Source organism: Gobio gobio (genome assembly GCF_949357685.1).
Source record: "Gobio gobio genome assembly, chromosome: 15".
NCBI classification, from domain to species: Eukaryota; Metazoa; Chordata; class Actinopteri; order Cypriniformes; family Gobionidae; genus Gobio; species Gobio gobio.
The window spans coordinates 16,848,562-16,864,944 of NC_137108.1; the positions used below are offsets into that span (position 1 = coordinate 16,848,562).

At 37.6% G+C, this 16,383-nt stretch overlaps 1 protein-coding gene across 2 annotated transcripts in view; it reads right to left on the reverse strand.

Annotated features, from left to right (window-relative positions):
- Window positions 1-8,225: 8,225 nt before the first annotated feature.
- trak1a (trafficking protein, kinesin binding 1a) overlaps window positions 8,226-16,383 on the reverse strand; it is a 105,499-nt gene continuing 97,341 nt past the window's right edge. For both annotated transcript variants that reach the window (XM_079836886.1, XM_079836885.1), the window contains 2 exons: window positions 14,975-15,077; window positions 8,226-10,730 (listed from right to left, as the gene is read on the reverse strand). In XM_079836886.1, coding sequence (XP_079693012.1) covers window positions 9,959-10,730; window positions 14,975-15,077 — 875 coding nt within the window. In that variant the 3' untranslated portion in view covers window positions 8,226-9,958. The remainder of the gene's footprint in view (window positions 10,731-14,974; window positions 15,078-16,383) is intronic.

A 16,383-nucleotide genomic window follows, 5' to 3' on the forward strand; every position in this document is an offset into this window, starting at 1 on the left:
GTCCCAATTCGCATACTATCCGTACTAAATAGTATTCGAAAAAAGAATTAGTATGTCCCAAATCGTAGTATGTTGAAAAGAGTATTCCAAAGATTCCCGGATGGTCTACTATTTCCGGTCAGAATTCGAAGTGCAGATCGATGCGCACTCTTACGGCTGATATTGCCCACAACCCATTGCGAGATGGACGAGGATTCGATTAGAACTACAAACGCGGATAAAAAGTGTTAAAGAACTACAAACATGACGGTTACGCGAGTCTGACGGTTAAGTGGAGAGGATTAGATAAAGGGGTTTGAGTGAGCAATTATCAGTATTTAACCTGACGAAAAGATATTTATTCAATGTTAGTAACATTATATTTCACCTGCAGCAACATTGAGAACGTTTGTAATGATACGTTTGGCCATTAACTTTGCAAACACATGAGGGGAGTCTCTGCATTAAAGACCCACGAATGGCAGATCAACGTGAGGCTACATTTCTCTCCGATACGGTAGGAAATTAAATTGAATGTGGAGGATTTGAACTGTGACGATGATTGACAGGGCAGTTTAAACGGTGACGGGTCGCACGTAAATAAGCAACAGAGTCCGTTAAAGATGACGAAGTAGTATGTCCCAAAGCTTGCATACTCTTCTGCTACACACTCAAAAGTATGTACTTTTTCTTCACAAAAACAGTACATACTTTTAGGACGTAGTATAAGTAGGCGAATTGGGACGCAGCATGTGTGACTGTGACACACACACACACACAAACCCCTCCCCGTCATCTGACAGCTAAAGCTAACGGGCTAGTACAGACGGTCTCTTTGTAGTAACTGTTTGCTAATCTTACTAACTGGACGGAATTTATTATCCAATGGATCGTCAAAAGAAGTTTTTATTGTGCTGAAGATGCTTTATTTGAGCTCACTCGAAGCAGCTATGTGGAAAACCATTGAGGAGAGTCAAGACAGCGATGACGGTGCTTGTTGACAGAGAAGTTGATCCAATAACATACCGGTGAGTTGCTATGTGTAGTTGTTTATGTATATTGAGAATGTGTGTGAGAATGTATTTATTTTATTGTTTCTGTGTGCTAGAAAAAATGCAATATACCAGTATGCATTATACATATGCTGATATTTTGCATTTTTCCTAGCACACATGGGGAAAAAGTATAAATAATTTTTCCCCGTGTGTGTAAATAAAACATATATATATATAACACATGTAATTGTTTATATATATATATATATATATATATATATTGAGACTGTATTTATTTTATGTTTTTCCTGTGTGCTAGAAAAATTACAATATACCAGTATAGATTATATATATACTGATATTTAGCATTTTTTCTAGCACACACAGAAAAAAAAAAATATATATATATATATATAATATATAAAATGCATTTTTTCCCCTATGCTACAAAAAACGAATTGACGAAAAAAGAAAAGTTCTGGACGGCCGACCATCTGTGTGATTGTTGAATGCTCACTGTATCACCGGCCATTATATTGATTGTAGGACTGTGTGAGAATGTATGGGCCGCCGTCAATATGAATGCTCACTGTATAGCCGGCCGTTAGATTGATGCTTGGGCTGTGTGAGAATGTATGGGCCGCCGTCAATATGAATGCTCACTGTATAGCCGGCCGTTAGATTGATGCTTGGGCTGTGTGAGAATGTATAGGTGGCCGTCAATATGAATGCTGTCTAACCGACTGCCCATCAGTTTCATTGTTCATGGGATGGCCTGTAATTAGAGTGAATGATGACAGTGTGATTGTTGATTGAATGGGCAAACTATACAGAAATAGGACATGCAGTGCTAATTCTCATTCCTTTCCTTGCCATTCTACAGGCATCAGGTTGAGTCTTCAGATGAGCTATGGCATCCAAGCACCAGCCAACCAGCAGAAAAGAGAAGAACGCTTTCAGATTCTTCAAGATCTGCACTTGCTGTTGTAGACCTGAATCCGCCAGTAAAAGGCCAGTAAATGTTTTTTTTTTTTACATTTGCAAATTGTGTGTGTTTTTATAGCTATATATTTATATTATATTGTTATTTATATTACTAGTTATATTTATAGTTATTATACTTATATTACTTGTTGTATTTTCAGTTGCAAAGAAGTTTAGCTCTTTTTTATTAATATTTCATTTTTATTATATTTTTATAAGTTCTGTTGTACAAATAAATCACTAATACAAAGTCTTATGGTTCTGCCTATTATTTTATAGTTGAAAAAGCATTCAAGCATCATATATGATGGCTAAAACAGCTTGCAGTACCCTTCATAACATTAGGTTATCAAGTCTCCTGTAGGTTTCTTGGCACCTGGACATATTCTTAGAAAAAAGCATGCAGGAACCCCATTTTTCATGATATCTTCGTCAAATTTTAAATATAAACTGATGAGACTTTTGCCTTTCAATTCATTAACTAACTGGATTCCTCCAGGCTTATTTTCATATATTTTTACATCAAATAATAAAGTGTTCATTGTAGCACAAATCATCTTCAAGACACTTCAACTTCTATAACTGTTTGTCTTTCTAAGTTTTTTTCTACTTTAATGTTTGGGTAATAAACTGTAAAGTGTCTTATTTTTAAAGATGTCTAAATTGTGCATGTAGTGCAAATTGTTTAGCAACTGCAATTGTTTTAGTTGGGAGATGTTATTTCGGGGGATGTGCCTCAAGCAGGCGGAGGGAGAAATGGAACAGACATAGTCTTGGAAAAAAGCTTGCAGGAACCACATTTTTCATTATATCTTCCTCAAACTTGAAATATAAACTGATAAGTCGTGTGGCTTTCAATCCATAACTGAACTGGATTCCTCCAGGTCTATTTTCATATATTTTTACATGAAATAATACAACATTCTGTGTAGTGCAAATAATTTTTGAGGCATTTCAACTATTATAATTTTTTATCTGTTTGAGAATTATCAACTCTGATTGCTTTTTAGTAGAGTCCCAAGTGTCTTCTTTCCAAAGATACCTTAATTGTGCCTCTAGCACACTGTTCTCAGGAGCTATAATTGTTTTAATTCAGGTAGGTCGTTTTCAGCTGTGAGCCCCAAAGTGGGGTTGCAGTTTAACAGGTTAAATGTCAGTTTATGTGTGATCAATAGCCATTATAAAAGTATAAGTAAAAGGTATAAGAAGCTATACAATAAATAAAGCAATTCAGTCAAACAAAGTCAGTGCTAGGAGACTACAACGGTAAAGTTTAATAGCTTAAAAATATAAAGTTATGAAACTTCTCTTTGCCTTCAGACAAAAAGATCTGTCAGGGAACAAATTATAGATTAATGAGAGCAAAGATCAGCCGTTAGATCTACACAAGACGAATCATATCTTATGTTTAACCACTACAGAGATATCAGAGCCAGTGGCAGACGGCAGAAGGACTGGCCGAGGAAAGGCTGCTCTCGGCGGGGTTAATGAGCGCTGAGCGCCGCTGACCCACTGGAGCTCACAACTCCGAAAACGGCAGATCAAATTTTCAAAAAGGCGCCCTCTTTATAAATAAACCACAGATTTGAGCTTTAAACAACTACATTCTCGCCTGAAAAGGACTATATTTTGTGAAACATTAACAATACCAGAGGACTCTCGCTAAGACCTATTCGTTTAGATACCAAGGGGCAAGCTGGTAGGGGTGTGAACCTACAATGGTCTCACGGTTCGGTTCGATTACGATTATCATGCCATCGATTCAGTTCAATTCGATATCACGATGCATCACAATGCATTGACGATGCACTGGATCCTCATGTATACAATTTTGTCAGTCAGATATATGAACTGAACCTTTCATTTCACCTGCTCAAAGAAAACACGCTTCTTGAATGTATCAAACAAAACTCAAGTCTGGGCACAGAAGACAACAGGAGCGTTTAGAACAAATACACAAAATACTAAAAGCCACTTCAGGAGGTGGTCTGCGCTCAATACAGTCAAAACTACAGTCTAAATGCATCTGGTTGTTGATGTTGAAACCACATATGTAAATTTTACTCCTCGCAACAATGCTAAAAAAATGAATGTGTGAGCGTGTTATATATGACATAGCCAGATATGACGGCGCTACTGAAGCACACATCGCCGCAGACGAGCAGCTGCGTATCTCTTCGTCAAGCCAGCGCACAAACTACCGAATGTAAAGTTGCAGGTGCTCATACAATCATATTCATTAAAAGTAAAGACACTGAATGATCTGACCAGTGCTGTTGCCGTGCGCTCTCCTATTGCGGCCTTTGATTTCTATAGGAGAAATAGGAGAGTGCACGGCTCATTGGTGTTCAATACAATGCAGCTCATATCTGTTGTTTTCGGAGAAGTGAACATCAATAAATCTGCATATAGTGCAGAAAATGTAGATCGGATTTATATCCGTTTTGCGGAGATAGATTTATGTGCCCAAGTGTAAATTAAATCATTTTGATACATCAGATAGCTTTAAATTACACACAGCGTGTGTGTTCTCCAGGTCATGCTTACCAGGGTTGTTCATAAAAGCCGAAATGTGCCCAGATGTCTGCTTTTAAAGTAGTTGGAGCATTTTAATTTCTCTCACTCGCGTCTCGCCTCCCTCTGCCATTGTATGCTACCGCGACAACGCACGTATGTGACAAATGACGTCAGAAAAGAATCAGTACATTAGAATCGGTTATGGTCTATTACTGAACCGATACCAAATCGTCTTAATTTGCATTGTGATGTATCGAAGAAACGATTAATTTCGACACCCCTACATGCTGGTATATCAGACTTTTGCCGAATCCAGTCGGCAAGACAGCGATAACATCTTTTTTAGATATGAAGGGTTCGAGTGTTGTTCTTTGCTCGGGTTTTAACGAAAAGGAAAAGTTTAAATCGCTTAAAACAGACGCGATAGCTGATTCGAACGAGTGATGTTCCTCGGCGGCATCCATCTTTGTAATGTACAAAATCTGCTTCACCATCGCTGCGCTGTCGTCATCGTGTAAAGCCCGCCCCAACGTTTCTGATTGGTGCCGCGATTTCGACGGATTAGAAATGGGTTTGAATGGGCTCTTTGCCAGACTACTTGCAGAGCAAATCTTAATTTGCCGGAAGTTGTATGGGTTTTCCCAGGCTAGGAGCATCTAGCATATACAGATGAATATGGAAGCTTTGTTTCCACCACAGAATAAAAAAAACTTATAGTTATAAAGTCCAATTCATCTCACAATGCTGACTTTTTTTCCTCTCAATTCTGACTTTATAACATGCAATTGCCAGATATAAAGTCAGAATTGTGAGATATAAATTCGCAACTGTGAGATAAAAGTCACAATTATCTTTTAAAAATGTTTTATTCTGTGGAAACAAGCTTCCATAGATAAACTCAAGGCTATTTTTGCTGTGGTACAAAAACATTTCTGAAGCCATATGTTTGCTTTGTGTGAACATTTGAACAATGTTAAATCCTGCATATATATACTGTATACGCAGTGTTCCAAATTATTATGTAAGAGAGACATATCAGTGGATTTCAGTATACACTAAACATTCAGATTTTATTTTTTCAAAGAAAGTGTTTGTTTGTTTTGTTTCTCATATCTTTTTATATTACTGCCATCAATCTCAGACAGGTTTGCCAGGTCTTTTTAATGGAAAACCTACTTAAAGAGGTAATCATGAAGTCACAATTCTTATGCAATATGGGGAGGAAGAGAGATAGATCTTTCTGGTGACAAGCATGACATGATGCTAAGTCTAGAAAAAGGCATTTTGTGAAAACTGAATAGAAATGATCAAATTATCAAAAGATTTGTGAGTGATTTAGAGCACAGAAGAACTCGGTCAGATAAAGGCTTTGTCAAACAAATGAATCGTATTAAAAGGATAGCTATTAAAAAGCCACTGTTGAGCCGCAAACAGGTATTTGAAGCCGCTGGTGTCTCTGGAGTCTCAAGAACATCTCCATGCAGGCTGGCAGTTGTGCATAAATTTGCATTTCATGCAGCCACCTCTGTCCAAAGCTTACAAAGAGAAACATGTTTAGTGTGTGTAATCATATATTTTCAAACAGTTTTATTGTCATGGTGGTATTTTTGCAGCATGTGAAAGTGCGTTGTGCATGAAAATCCTAATTATTTCAGAAGGCACAATCCTTCTTTTTATACCATAGCAGAAAATGTTCATCTCTAAATCTTGCAAAAGTCATTTTAACACACTCAGGGACCCTAAAAGTAATTTTGACACACTCAGGGACCCTAAAGGGACCTTCCATCTCACTTCCCTGAATATTGGAATATATTGCAATAATTCAGCCCAAATAATCACCCGCTAGCTCCTTGCTGATGTGGTGGCCATTCACCAACCATCCAGAAATCCATCCAGAAAGGCAATTCACAGTGAATAAAACTGTTTAAAAATGAGTCTTCGTGCATTTCCTAACCCACACTCTCAGAAAAAAAATGTGTCACTGGGGCAGTACCTTAAGGTACAAAAGTGAAAAGGTACAAAAGTGAAAATGTACATCTTTGTACCTTACTTACCCCTAAATGGTATTAGTACCTTAAAGGTACATATTAGTACCTTTTCGCTTTTGTCCCTTATATGGTACTGCCCCATTGACAGCGCTGTACCATTTTTTTTTTTTTCAGACAAAGACGTCTGTCTTTATGAGCTTTGGTTAGAGGTGGCATTTTATGAAACTTTATGCACAACTGCCAGCCTGCATGAAGAGGTTCTTGAGACTCCAGTCACTTCAAACACCTGTTTGCAGCTCAACAGTTTGCTGTTTTTTTATAAGCTGCTTTTGTTTTATAGCTGCTCTTTTAATACTATTCATTTGTTTGACAGAAACTTTCCTTAATAACCCGACTTGAGCTCTTCTGTGCTGTAAATCAAATATTTTGATATTTTGATCTCTATTCAGTTTTCACAAAATATTAGTTGTTTTCATGCCTTTTGCAAGACATCTTCAGAAAGATATTTCTTCCTCCAAATATTGCATAAGAATTATGACTTCATGCTTACCTCTTTATTGGTTTTCCATTTACCAAAGAAGACCTGGCAACGAACAAACCTGTCTGAGATTGATACCAGTTGATACCAATCCTTGATACCAATCCTTACACTTGCACAATTTTTCCTGCTTCTAACAAATCAACTTTGAGAACAAAATGTTCATTTGCTGCCTATATCCCACCCACTAACAGGTGCTGTGATGAAGAGATAATCAGTGTTATTCACCTGTCATACGCCTGATCAGGGTATATATATATATACAACAACACATTTCATAATCCATCATAGGCAGTTGCTGCAGAGCTTTTTTTGGTGTGATTTGCTTGCCATGGTTTCGAATTTGTGGTGCTTTTTTGCATAATCGTGGATTTTGAAAGGGAATTCTGCTGAATTCTTTGAACATTTAAATGATGCAGACTGATGGCTTCAACAAAAGCATATACCACAAACAGTTCCTCTATGAAAAAAATAAATAAATATGTTTTTACAGTTGAAAAGTGGTTATAGGTTTAGATTTAAATAGTAAAAATGTAACTATATAAATATATTTATAAAGGATTTTTACATGTCTACAGCTCCACAATATCAAAATGTATATATTTTAAGTTTGTGAAGAAACATACTGGGCCCAATCTTGCAAGAACAAACGGTCTTGTATTTGTGAGTACACAATAACTTGCATAGTGTTTTTGTGCTTCTATGGAAACCCTCTTCAGCTGGAGAATGTCATCTGAATATCATCACATTGTTAGTAAATAGCTGGTGCTCTTCAACACCAAGTGTCCTGTTGATCAGTCATCTGTGGTCTGGTCACAAGCATCTACTCGCTCCTTGCATATTTGCAAGACAAGGACCCTAAAGGGTTTCTGTCAGCTCAAGATCAAACAATGACTAATTCAGAAACGTGAACTGGCATATTTTGGACCAACACTATATGGATATGTAATTGCTGGGCTAATATGTAGATTGTAGGGACCCGAATTTATAACCGAATCAGCTATGCTGCTGAATACAGCTGGTAGGGACAATCTAATTGATTTGGTGTTGCAAACACAAATGTAGAGCTGTTCTGCATGCTCAATGTTGGCGAAACACTCCCTCTTGTGCTCAACAAGGCTAGTGCATCTCATGCTTTCTAAAGAATGTTGAGAATGGATATTTGTGGACATATACTTGAAAACAAAGACTTGATAGCATCAAAATAAGACAACCTACACTACATTATCACAACTGGTTTATTGATCCTGCAAAGGGGAGCTTCTAAAACCCATGAACAAAAACTCCACTTTTCACCAGTGTCAATGCTTTTCCATTTTCTCATTGTTTTCCCTTCAAGTTTAGTTTTTTTGCTTTTTATATATAAAAGTTAGCATGTTTAAACTCTTTGCATATTTACCATTTACAATATACAAGTAAAACGTCCTTGCTGATGAAATGAACACCAATGAAATCAATGATCAGTTATGGCAGATACCTCTGAAACACATTCAACGAAGGTCATGCTATGATTAAATGCGCACACACAAATATGCACACGTTTTCAAATTTGATTTTGCCTGAACTAAAAGAAAAACCCTTTCTTTAGAACGACTCATGCACTTTCAACTGTATATGCTTCCTCGACAATACATAAATATAATCTTTCAAATATCTGCATTGTCAGGTAAAAACAATTGTTAAGTCAATACATCACACATAGTTACAGTATTTATGCCAGTGCATACTGTGGCAGGTCAAGCCATTATGATACAGTCTGTCAAAAAAAAAGAAAAAAATCAGGCACATTGTATAACTTCATATTGCACCCTCGAAATCTTTAAAGCTTGCAATACATACTTCACTTGCTTTACATACGACACATATCAGTCAGTAGGTTCCAAAACCACAGCAGATGTACAGTATTTTATTCTTCGGTTTAACCTGACATCCTTTTGACCAATGAAATGTGTTGTGCAATTTTCCCATCAAGTCTTTGATACTGCAATTCCACACGCCATGTACATCCACACACATACACTTATAAATAATGTTGGTCTTCAACAAAAGGACATTAAAAGATGACAACATGATTGTGTTTCAAGTTTAAATCTGCTGAAATGTAATTATGCAGCACCTTCACAGCCCTGTGGTCTCCGTTTCTCTCTGAAGTATTTCAGTCAGTCGATTTTTGGGGATGTATAGAGCAGAGAGTTTGTGCTAATGTGCAAATTATCACCAATTCATGCAAACAGCGCCCTCTACTGAGAGTCGTATTACTGAACTGTGTTATTACACTGTAATTACTGTTATATTATGCATTAATAAGCCATTTTAGACAATGAACATTACGCTGCAGATATTTAAATTGCCTGGGCTAGATGGAAAAGGCTTCTGTGAAGGTATTTGTACTTAGTAAAAGCAGATTTTCAGCACTCTATATGAGCTTGATAAAAAGCTGCATGTCATGGCCTTTAAAAAGTGTCAAATCAGACCAAATAATAAATATTACAATACTTCATTGTTCACCGATATCTGGGCTACCATTAGCATTAAGGTGCTATCAGTGCTCTTGCTAGCATCACAAAACTAACTGAAATGTCACACCGGAAGACCAGATTTAGAACAAAAAATTGATTTTCTTGCTTAGCCTTGAGTAGTTTTTTTAAGTCAAAAAGTGCTTGAACTGGAAATCTTTTTGGGGCATGAATTTTCTGCTCTGTTTGTATGCTACGTTTTCTCACAGCCAGCAAGTGCAAACCGTCACATGCCAAGCTATGTGACAATGCTGAATGAATTGTTCATGTTGGTCAGACGGAGAGAAATAGACAAAAAGAGGCTGTTATATCAACTGTTATAACAAAATAATCTATACAAATATCATCTTAATAACAGGCACTCGAGTTGTCGCAAGGATGATATACTGTATCAATGCAAATTTAAATAAGAGGCAAAAGGGGACGACAGAGAGGCAACATTCACTTTTCATTGAGGCTAGTTTGTCTGGGTGGCCCTGGGGCCAATAGCAAGTCCTCACTGGGAGGCCCTGGGCCCTTCATAGCCATACTAGCCCCAACCATAGCTGGGTAACTGCGGTTTCTTCTCATCCCTGAGTTCAGCACTGGCAGTCCCCCGATAGGGGAGGTCACAACAGGGTGAGCTCCGAATGGCGGTCCTGGCCTTCCGATCCCTGGGGCCAATGTTCTGGGAGCCAGGCTAAACTTCTTAACCTTGTCCACAAGTCTCAGATTGTGCACACTGACTTCAGTCTGACATTGCGTATCTGTTTGAGCCCTTTTGTCCGCCTCCCGCACTTCCTTTAGAATCGAGCTGGCTGGCCGCGAAGCAAGGAAAGTTTCGTAGGGGGGGTCTGAGGGACTATAGTCTACAGGGAGCACAGGTCTGGTGGATTTGGACTTGCTGGGGGAGTTTGGAGGGGTGGAAGGGAGCGTGTCTGGACATGTGTTTAAGTGGGAGGCAGTGTGTGATGAGCAGGGGTCTAGTGGAGGTGAAGGTGCTCGATCCGCCCGGTCCCAACTAAGAGGGTTATAGACAGATGCAGATATACCTCTCTCTTGTAGGAGGCGCACAAGGCCCAGAGAGGTACTGGTGGTCTTGGTTGAGTCGCGGAGGTTGGTGAAACTCTCCGCCAGGCTTAGGCGACGAGGCGTGCAGGGGGTGGACACAGGCGTCGAGCGTAGACTGCTGTTGGACATCACGCAGGAGGTCAGTGATGAACCAGACATAAGACTGAGAAAGAAAAACTTGGTTAGTTTGCATTATCTGGCTATATAAGTCACATGCCAAACCATGCAATGGTAACTCTGTGAACACGGTTAAAAAAACTGAAATATTCAAGGCAATTTAGGAACATTTTGCTCACAAGGAAAGCTTGTTTAGTGTGTTTGCAACTTAATTGGGTCAAATAGGATGTTTTGGATTGCGAGAGTTTAGAATTTCTTTTTAAGTAGGCAATAAGGTACGAGAGGCTGTGCTGTAATGTGAATAAGTCACGGTGGAAGAACGTTGTTACCCCTTCAGCCGTGACTTATTCCCGATACAGCACTAGCCTTGAGTACCTTATTGCTTTTATATAACGGTTACCACACAATACAAATATTAATGCCAAAAAATATGCATTATCATGTGCAACTTTAATGAAGTAAAATCACTAAAAGCCTTCTTTCCGCTGGAAAAAATAGTCCTTGACCATGAAAGCAACAGAAGTTACATTATTACACCATTAGATGGTGGCAAAGACTGTCTTTATGAGTGAGTCAGTCAGTAGTGAATACTTTTATATTGAAAGGACTGAAAATTATGAACACGGAACAAGACGCAACTGATAAATGCTTTGACTAGCGCTGTCAGTGTCAGGACACAGGAAAATCCCTTAAGTGTTAAAAGGACAAGATATCTCAGTGGCCATTCAAACAGATTTTTTATTATGAACATAGGACTGACCTGAATGAAAATGCTAAATCTAAATGCAGGTAATACACTCGCACACTCGCTCACTCGATCTCTCTCTCTCTCACAATACTCTTCTACATAATACAGTACCCTATTGAAAAAACAGCATATGCTGGTTAGGTATGTTTTGAAGCACGGCAGCTGGTTTGAGCTGGTTTGGGCTGGTCCTTAGTTGGTCATGAGCTGGTTTAAACTGGAGCTAGTTTCTTAGGACCAGCTTAGGACCAGTACTTGACCAGCTTCAACCAGCTCAAACCAGTTGCCATGCTTCAAAACATACCTAACCAGCACATGCTGTTTTTTCAACAGAGTAAGCTTCAATGAACAATATCAATGAGAACAAACATATGTTGAGTTGCTAAGAGTGGTTGCTAAAGATGTTGTGTAGTGATACACAGAGGTCATAGCCGTGTTTTAATGTGCATAAAACACAGCTATTGACCAATCAGAATCAAGGACTGGAGTTAACCGTTTTATGGCCCTAAAACTAAAAGCTACACTGAATACTATATGAATTAGGGCTAATCGAGCCGTTTTGAGGATAATGAGCTCCTCACTTTGAAACATGCAGCGCATATATTTATTTAATTTAATCGCTGCCTTTGCGGGTTGATTTTTGCCATATCACGATTTTAGTTTGATTTTAAATAATCATGCAGCCTCAGTATAAATTTGAATGCATAAAAGGACTTTACAATATTTTAAACCAATTGGCATCTTCAAATAAATGATGCCTTGTCTCACAACTACCTTTAATCAATTTTATTGGTAACTACAGGTGTATGAATTGATTTATTATGGCAAATACTTTTATCCAAAGCAACTTCTAACCAAAATCTTACCAAGACCTTGGCGTTAATAGCACCTTGCTCTACCATTTGAGCTACATGAATGCCATTGATCTATTTTAAAATTATAATTTTATGTTAATACCTACTGCAATGGCACTCATACATTATAATTTTGGAGGCAAATTCTTAACATTTTGTCCTCTCATGCACTCTGTACTTTACCATTGATTTACAGTACACACACTGATTCAACCATAGATTTATACACAGTTTGTATTATCGGTCACGTCATACTGCATATAGTCTCCCACAAAAAGGTCCTGTTGTTAGTTGAGAAACATCCTATAGGTCAGTTAGGACATTAGAGTGGTTTATGTTTGGTTAGAGAATAGCATACTCTCATGACACAAGTTCTAATCAGGACTAGGCAGGTCATGCTATTCATCCTCACCCCCAGGGGGTGCTGCTCAGTGAGTCTGCTCTAAGCCCGTCACCAGAACAACATGATAGAGAGCCGCCTCATCTTCCTCGTCATATGACCTGCAGTAGAAGCCAATCACACAGCTGTACAGTATGGCTGCTATAGAAACAAGCTTTTTGTAAGGTGCCATTTGTCAGGTACCCTCAATACAGATTGCGAGTTATACATGTTGAAGATTTTGTATGCTGGATCTTTCATGGAAAACCTGAATGATTTCAAGTTTAAACTTTTTTCAAACAAGTCCCAAATTTTGGTAAAAGGATTGCAATTAGGGTTGGGTATTGACACAAATTTCACAATTTGATTCGATTTTAATTCACAAGTGGTTGATTTGATTCGATTATCTCCAACTGCTTTGATTCCATATCGATTAATTTGAATATACAATATATCAGGTACAGTACATGTCAATTTTCTCATGGAACTTTCATCAAACTAAAGCTGTAAACTATACAGGGAATCCTGTCAGTTGGTACATTACTAAAATATTAAAGGTTAAAATTAACAACAGAGCCCAAACTAATTTAAATAAATTTAATTTAAACATTTTATTTTTAGATATATGAATTAACTTAAATAAAAACTGATTCGTATACAATATTTAAATAGCACATAAGGCACATTTTATTAATATTAATATTATGTTTCTACTCCAATTTGTTTTTGAAATTCAAACATTTAAACAGTGAGCTGTCATAAAAAAAAAGTCATAACATATTTTTTCAAACATACATCAAATTAATTGATACAGGTTAAGTAAAAATGTAATGAATCTGTAATATAGTGCATATATTTCACAAAATGGTCCTCTAATAATTTTTTCCCCTAGCTAACTAGCGAGTGTTAGAGTGCCCCTATTATGCTTTTTCGAATATTACCTTTCATGCAGCGTGTAATATAGCGGTTTGTGAATGTAAAAAGTTTGCAACATTTTAAAGATCAAAGTGCACGATAAATAAAGTTATTCTTTCCTAAAAGAAAGAATTAAACAACGTCTACTTTGCTACACCCTCAAAACACTGTAGTTGCAGCTGAGGCCTGCCTTGTCGATATCATGAGAAGACACTGTTTTCAGTGCTTAAAAAAAAACAAAAAACAAAAGTGTTCTGTTGAATTATGTTTTTTAAAACATATGTGTAGTGTGTGACGTCATATTGTGTACGTTTAAGTGAGTGTAGAAAGAATATGTCCACTCCACTCCTGAGCGCAAGTCCACCTTGGTATTGTGTAAGGTATGCAGGTTTATGTCCTGTAGACCGGTCCATTTCATTATGATTGCAAGCAGTATCAATCATGTAAAAAATGTGATGTGCATTCAAATGTCCTGTGTATGCTGTTTAAACTAGTGTTCTTCCGGATGCGCTTGTTGTGCTTCGTGGAGTTTTGATGTGTTTTATAGACTTGATATTATTTCTGCCTCTGGAGCTGAAATTCAGATATGGTAATGGACATTACTAGTAACTGGGCCGTCTGACCAATCAGAGCAGAGTAGGCTTGTGGAAAGGAGGGGTTTAGAGAGACTGAATCTTCAAACTAACTGTTTTCAGACTCTTTGAGAAAGAAGGTGATGTGCAATGTATATTATGAGAAAATTAAAGTGTTTTCTATTGTAGGAGGCCTTCAAAACAAAATTAGGAACCTTTCAAATAGCATAATAGAGGCACTTTAAAGGTTTAGTTCACCCAAAAATGAAAATTCTGTCATTAATTACTTACCCTCATGTCGTTCGATACCCGTAAGACCTTCGACTCACTGATTCATAACGCTTCGAAGCTTCCTGATGCCTTGTTTTGAAATCGGTCATCACTATATAAGTCGTTATTTAGTTTTTTTTTGCACGCAAAAACTATTCTCGTCGCTTCATAAAGTTATTGTAGAACCACTGTAATGAGATGGACTTTGTAACAACGTCTTTAGTACCTTTTTTTGGGTCTTGTACAGTGCATTGTGCCAATGGAGGCCTTTCTGAGCCATCGAATTTCAACTAAAATATCTTCATTTGTGTTCCGAAGATGAACGGAGGTCTTACGGGTGTCAAACGACATGAGGGTAAGTAATTAATAACAGAATTTTCATTTTTGGGTGAACTAACCCTTTAAGCGTACAGCCCAGTGACATGCTGTTGTAACCCTAAAGGTACATTTTTTTGCACATATTTATGGCAGTGTATTTATTAAAAGTGTCTAATATTATCCATGAACCAATAGTTGCTTTGATGGCATTATAAAAAAAGGCCACACTGTATTTACCTGGGTGTGACTCTGGTGAGTTCATCTGAAGGGTGCATTATCCTGCAGGTGGTGAAGGTGTACGTGGAGCTGGTGTGAGACATACATTTACCAGGAAAATGCACTGAGGAGAGCAAGAGAGGAGAGACACACATCAGTACACAACCCCACAAACAAACTAATATAAACTAAGGAAATGAAAACTGCTTCAGGATCTGAGGAGACCTAATGCAATGTAAAGTGGTGTACTTCAAAAATGTTAAATGGCAGTACAAATTGTGAGTTTGTGGTGGTATGATTCATCCTGATGCAGTTTTAAATAGATTCACACAGCAGGAGAACAGTGGGAAAGAGGAAAGATCAAATGATGAATTATCAGCTGGAATTATGTTTCAATAATTCTCTGCAGAAAGAATCATTAATTGTTAATCATTAATCAAAGGGACAGTTTACCCCAAACCGAACAAAACCAAAACAAAAAACAGACATGCGATATTCACAGAATATCTCCTCTATACATCTTTTGCAGTCAATAGGATGTACTGTATGTGAGCTTTGTGTATAAATCTCCAGATAAACTGGGACTGTCAGTGCATGTGCGTGTGTGTGCGCGTGGCTGACAAGCTTGACTTTGAAAGCATGTGGAGTGCGTTTGTGTAGCTACATGTGGTGTCAATGTGACCTCTGTCCAGTGACTTAAGAGTCTGTTCACTCACATGACTGTGCCTCACACCTCCCTGTTTTTAATAGAACTCTGTAACATGATCCTTTAAAACACATTCTGCGCTGGACGTTACATGCTGGGGATCCTGTTGGGACTGTGTGATGTGTGCTAAAGGGATGTGTATGTGTTGTAAAGTTTAGTATTAAACATCACACTCTGTGCCCTCGGGGTGGACGCCAAACCTAAATCTCACATACAGATTTATCAGGGGACCAGTGGGCTTGCATATGTGTGTGTGTGTGTGTGTGTGGAGAGAGAGAGAATAAATAAATGTTGTTTCCCCTCCACAATGCATTATAAAAAGATAAGAAAAAAGATTTAGCTGAGAAGAGTTTTTAAGAGTCTGGGAATTTAGTGCTGAAAATGAGAATCAAGTCTGGAAGCACACACTTATCACTTATTCTTATAATCATATTCATAAGTATCTTAGAGTAGATCAACTAATATTATATAGTATCAATGTTTTGCTGTGAAGCGTTAAAGGGTTAATATCATAAAGCCTGTTAAGACCATGTCTGGGTCTGCAAAATGAAAGAAAAAAAAACTTTTTGCATAAATAAAGTTAAGCATATTTTTTTAGGATCATTTAGATTGCCCATTGCTATAATGCAATATATTAGTATTATTATTATTATTAAAATGTAATCATTGTAGTAATAATAATGGGGGTTGAGATTTTTTTATTGTAATGTCACAATGTAAAAAA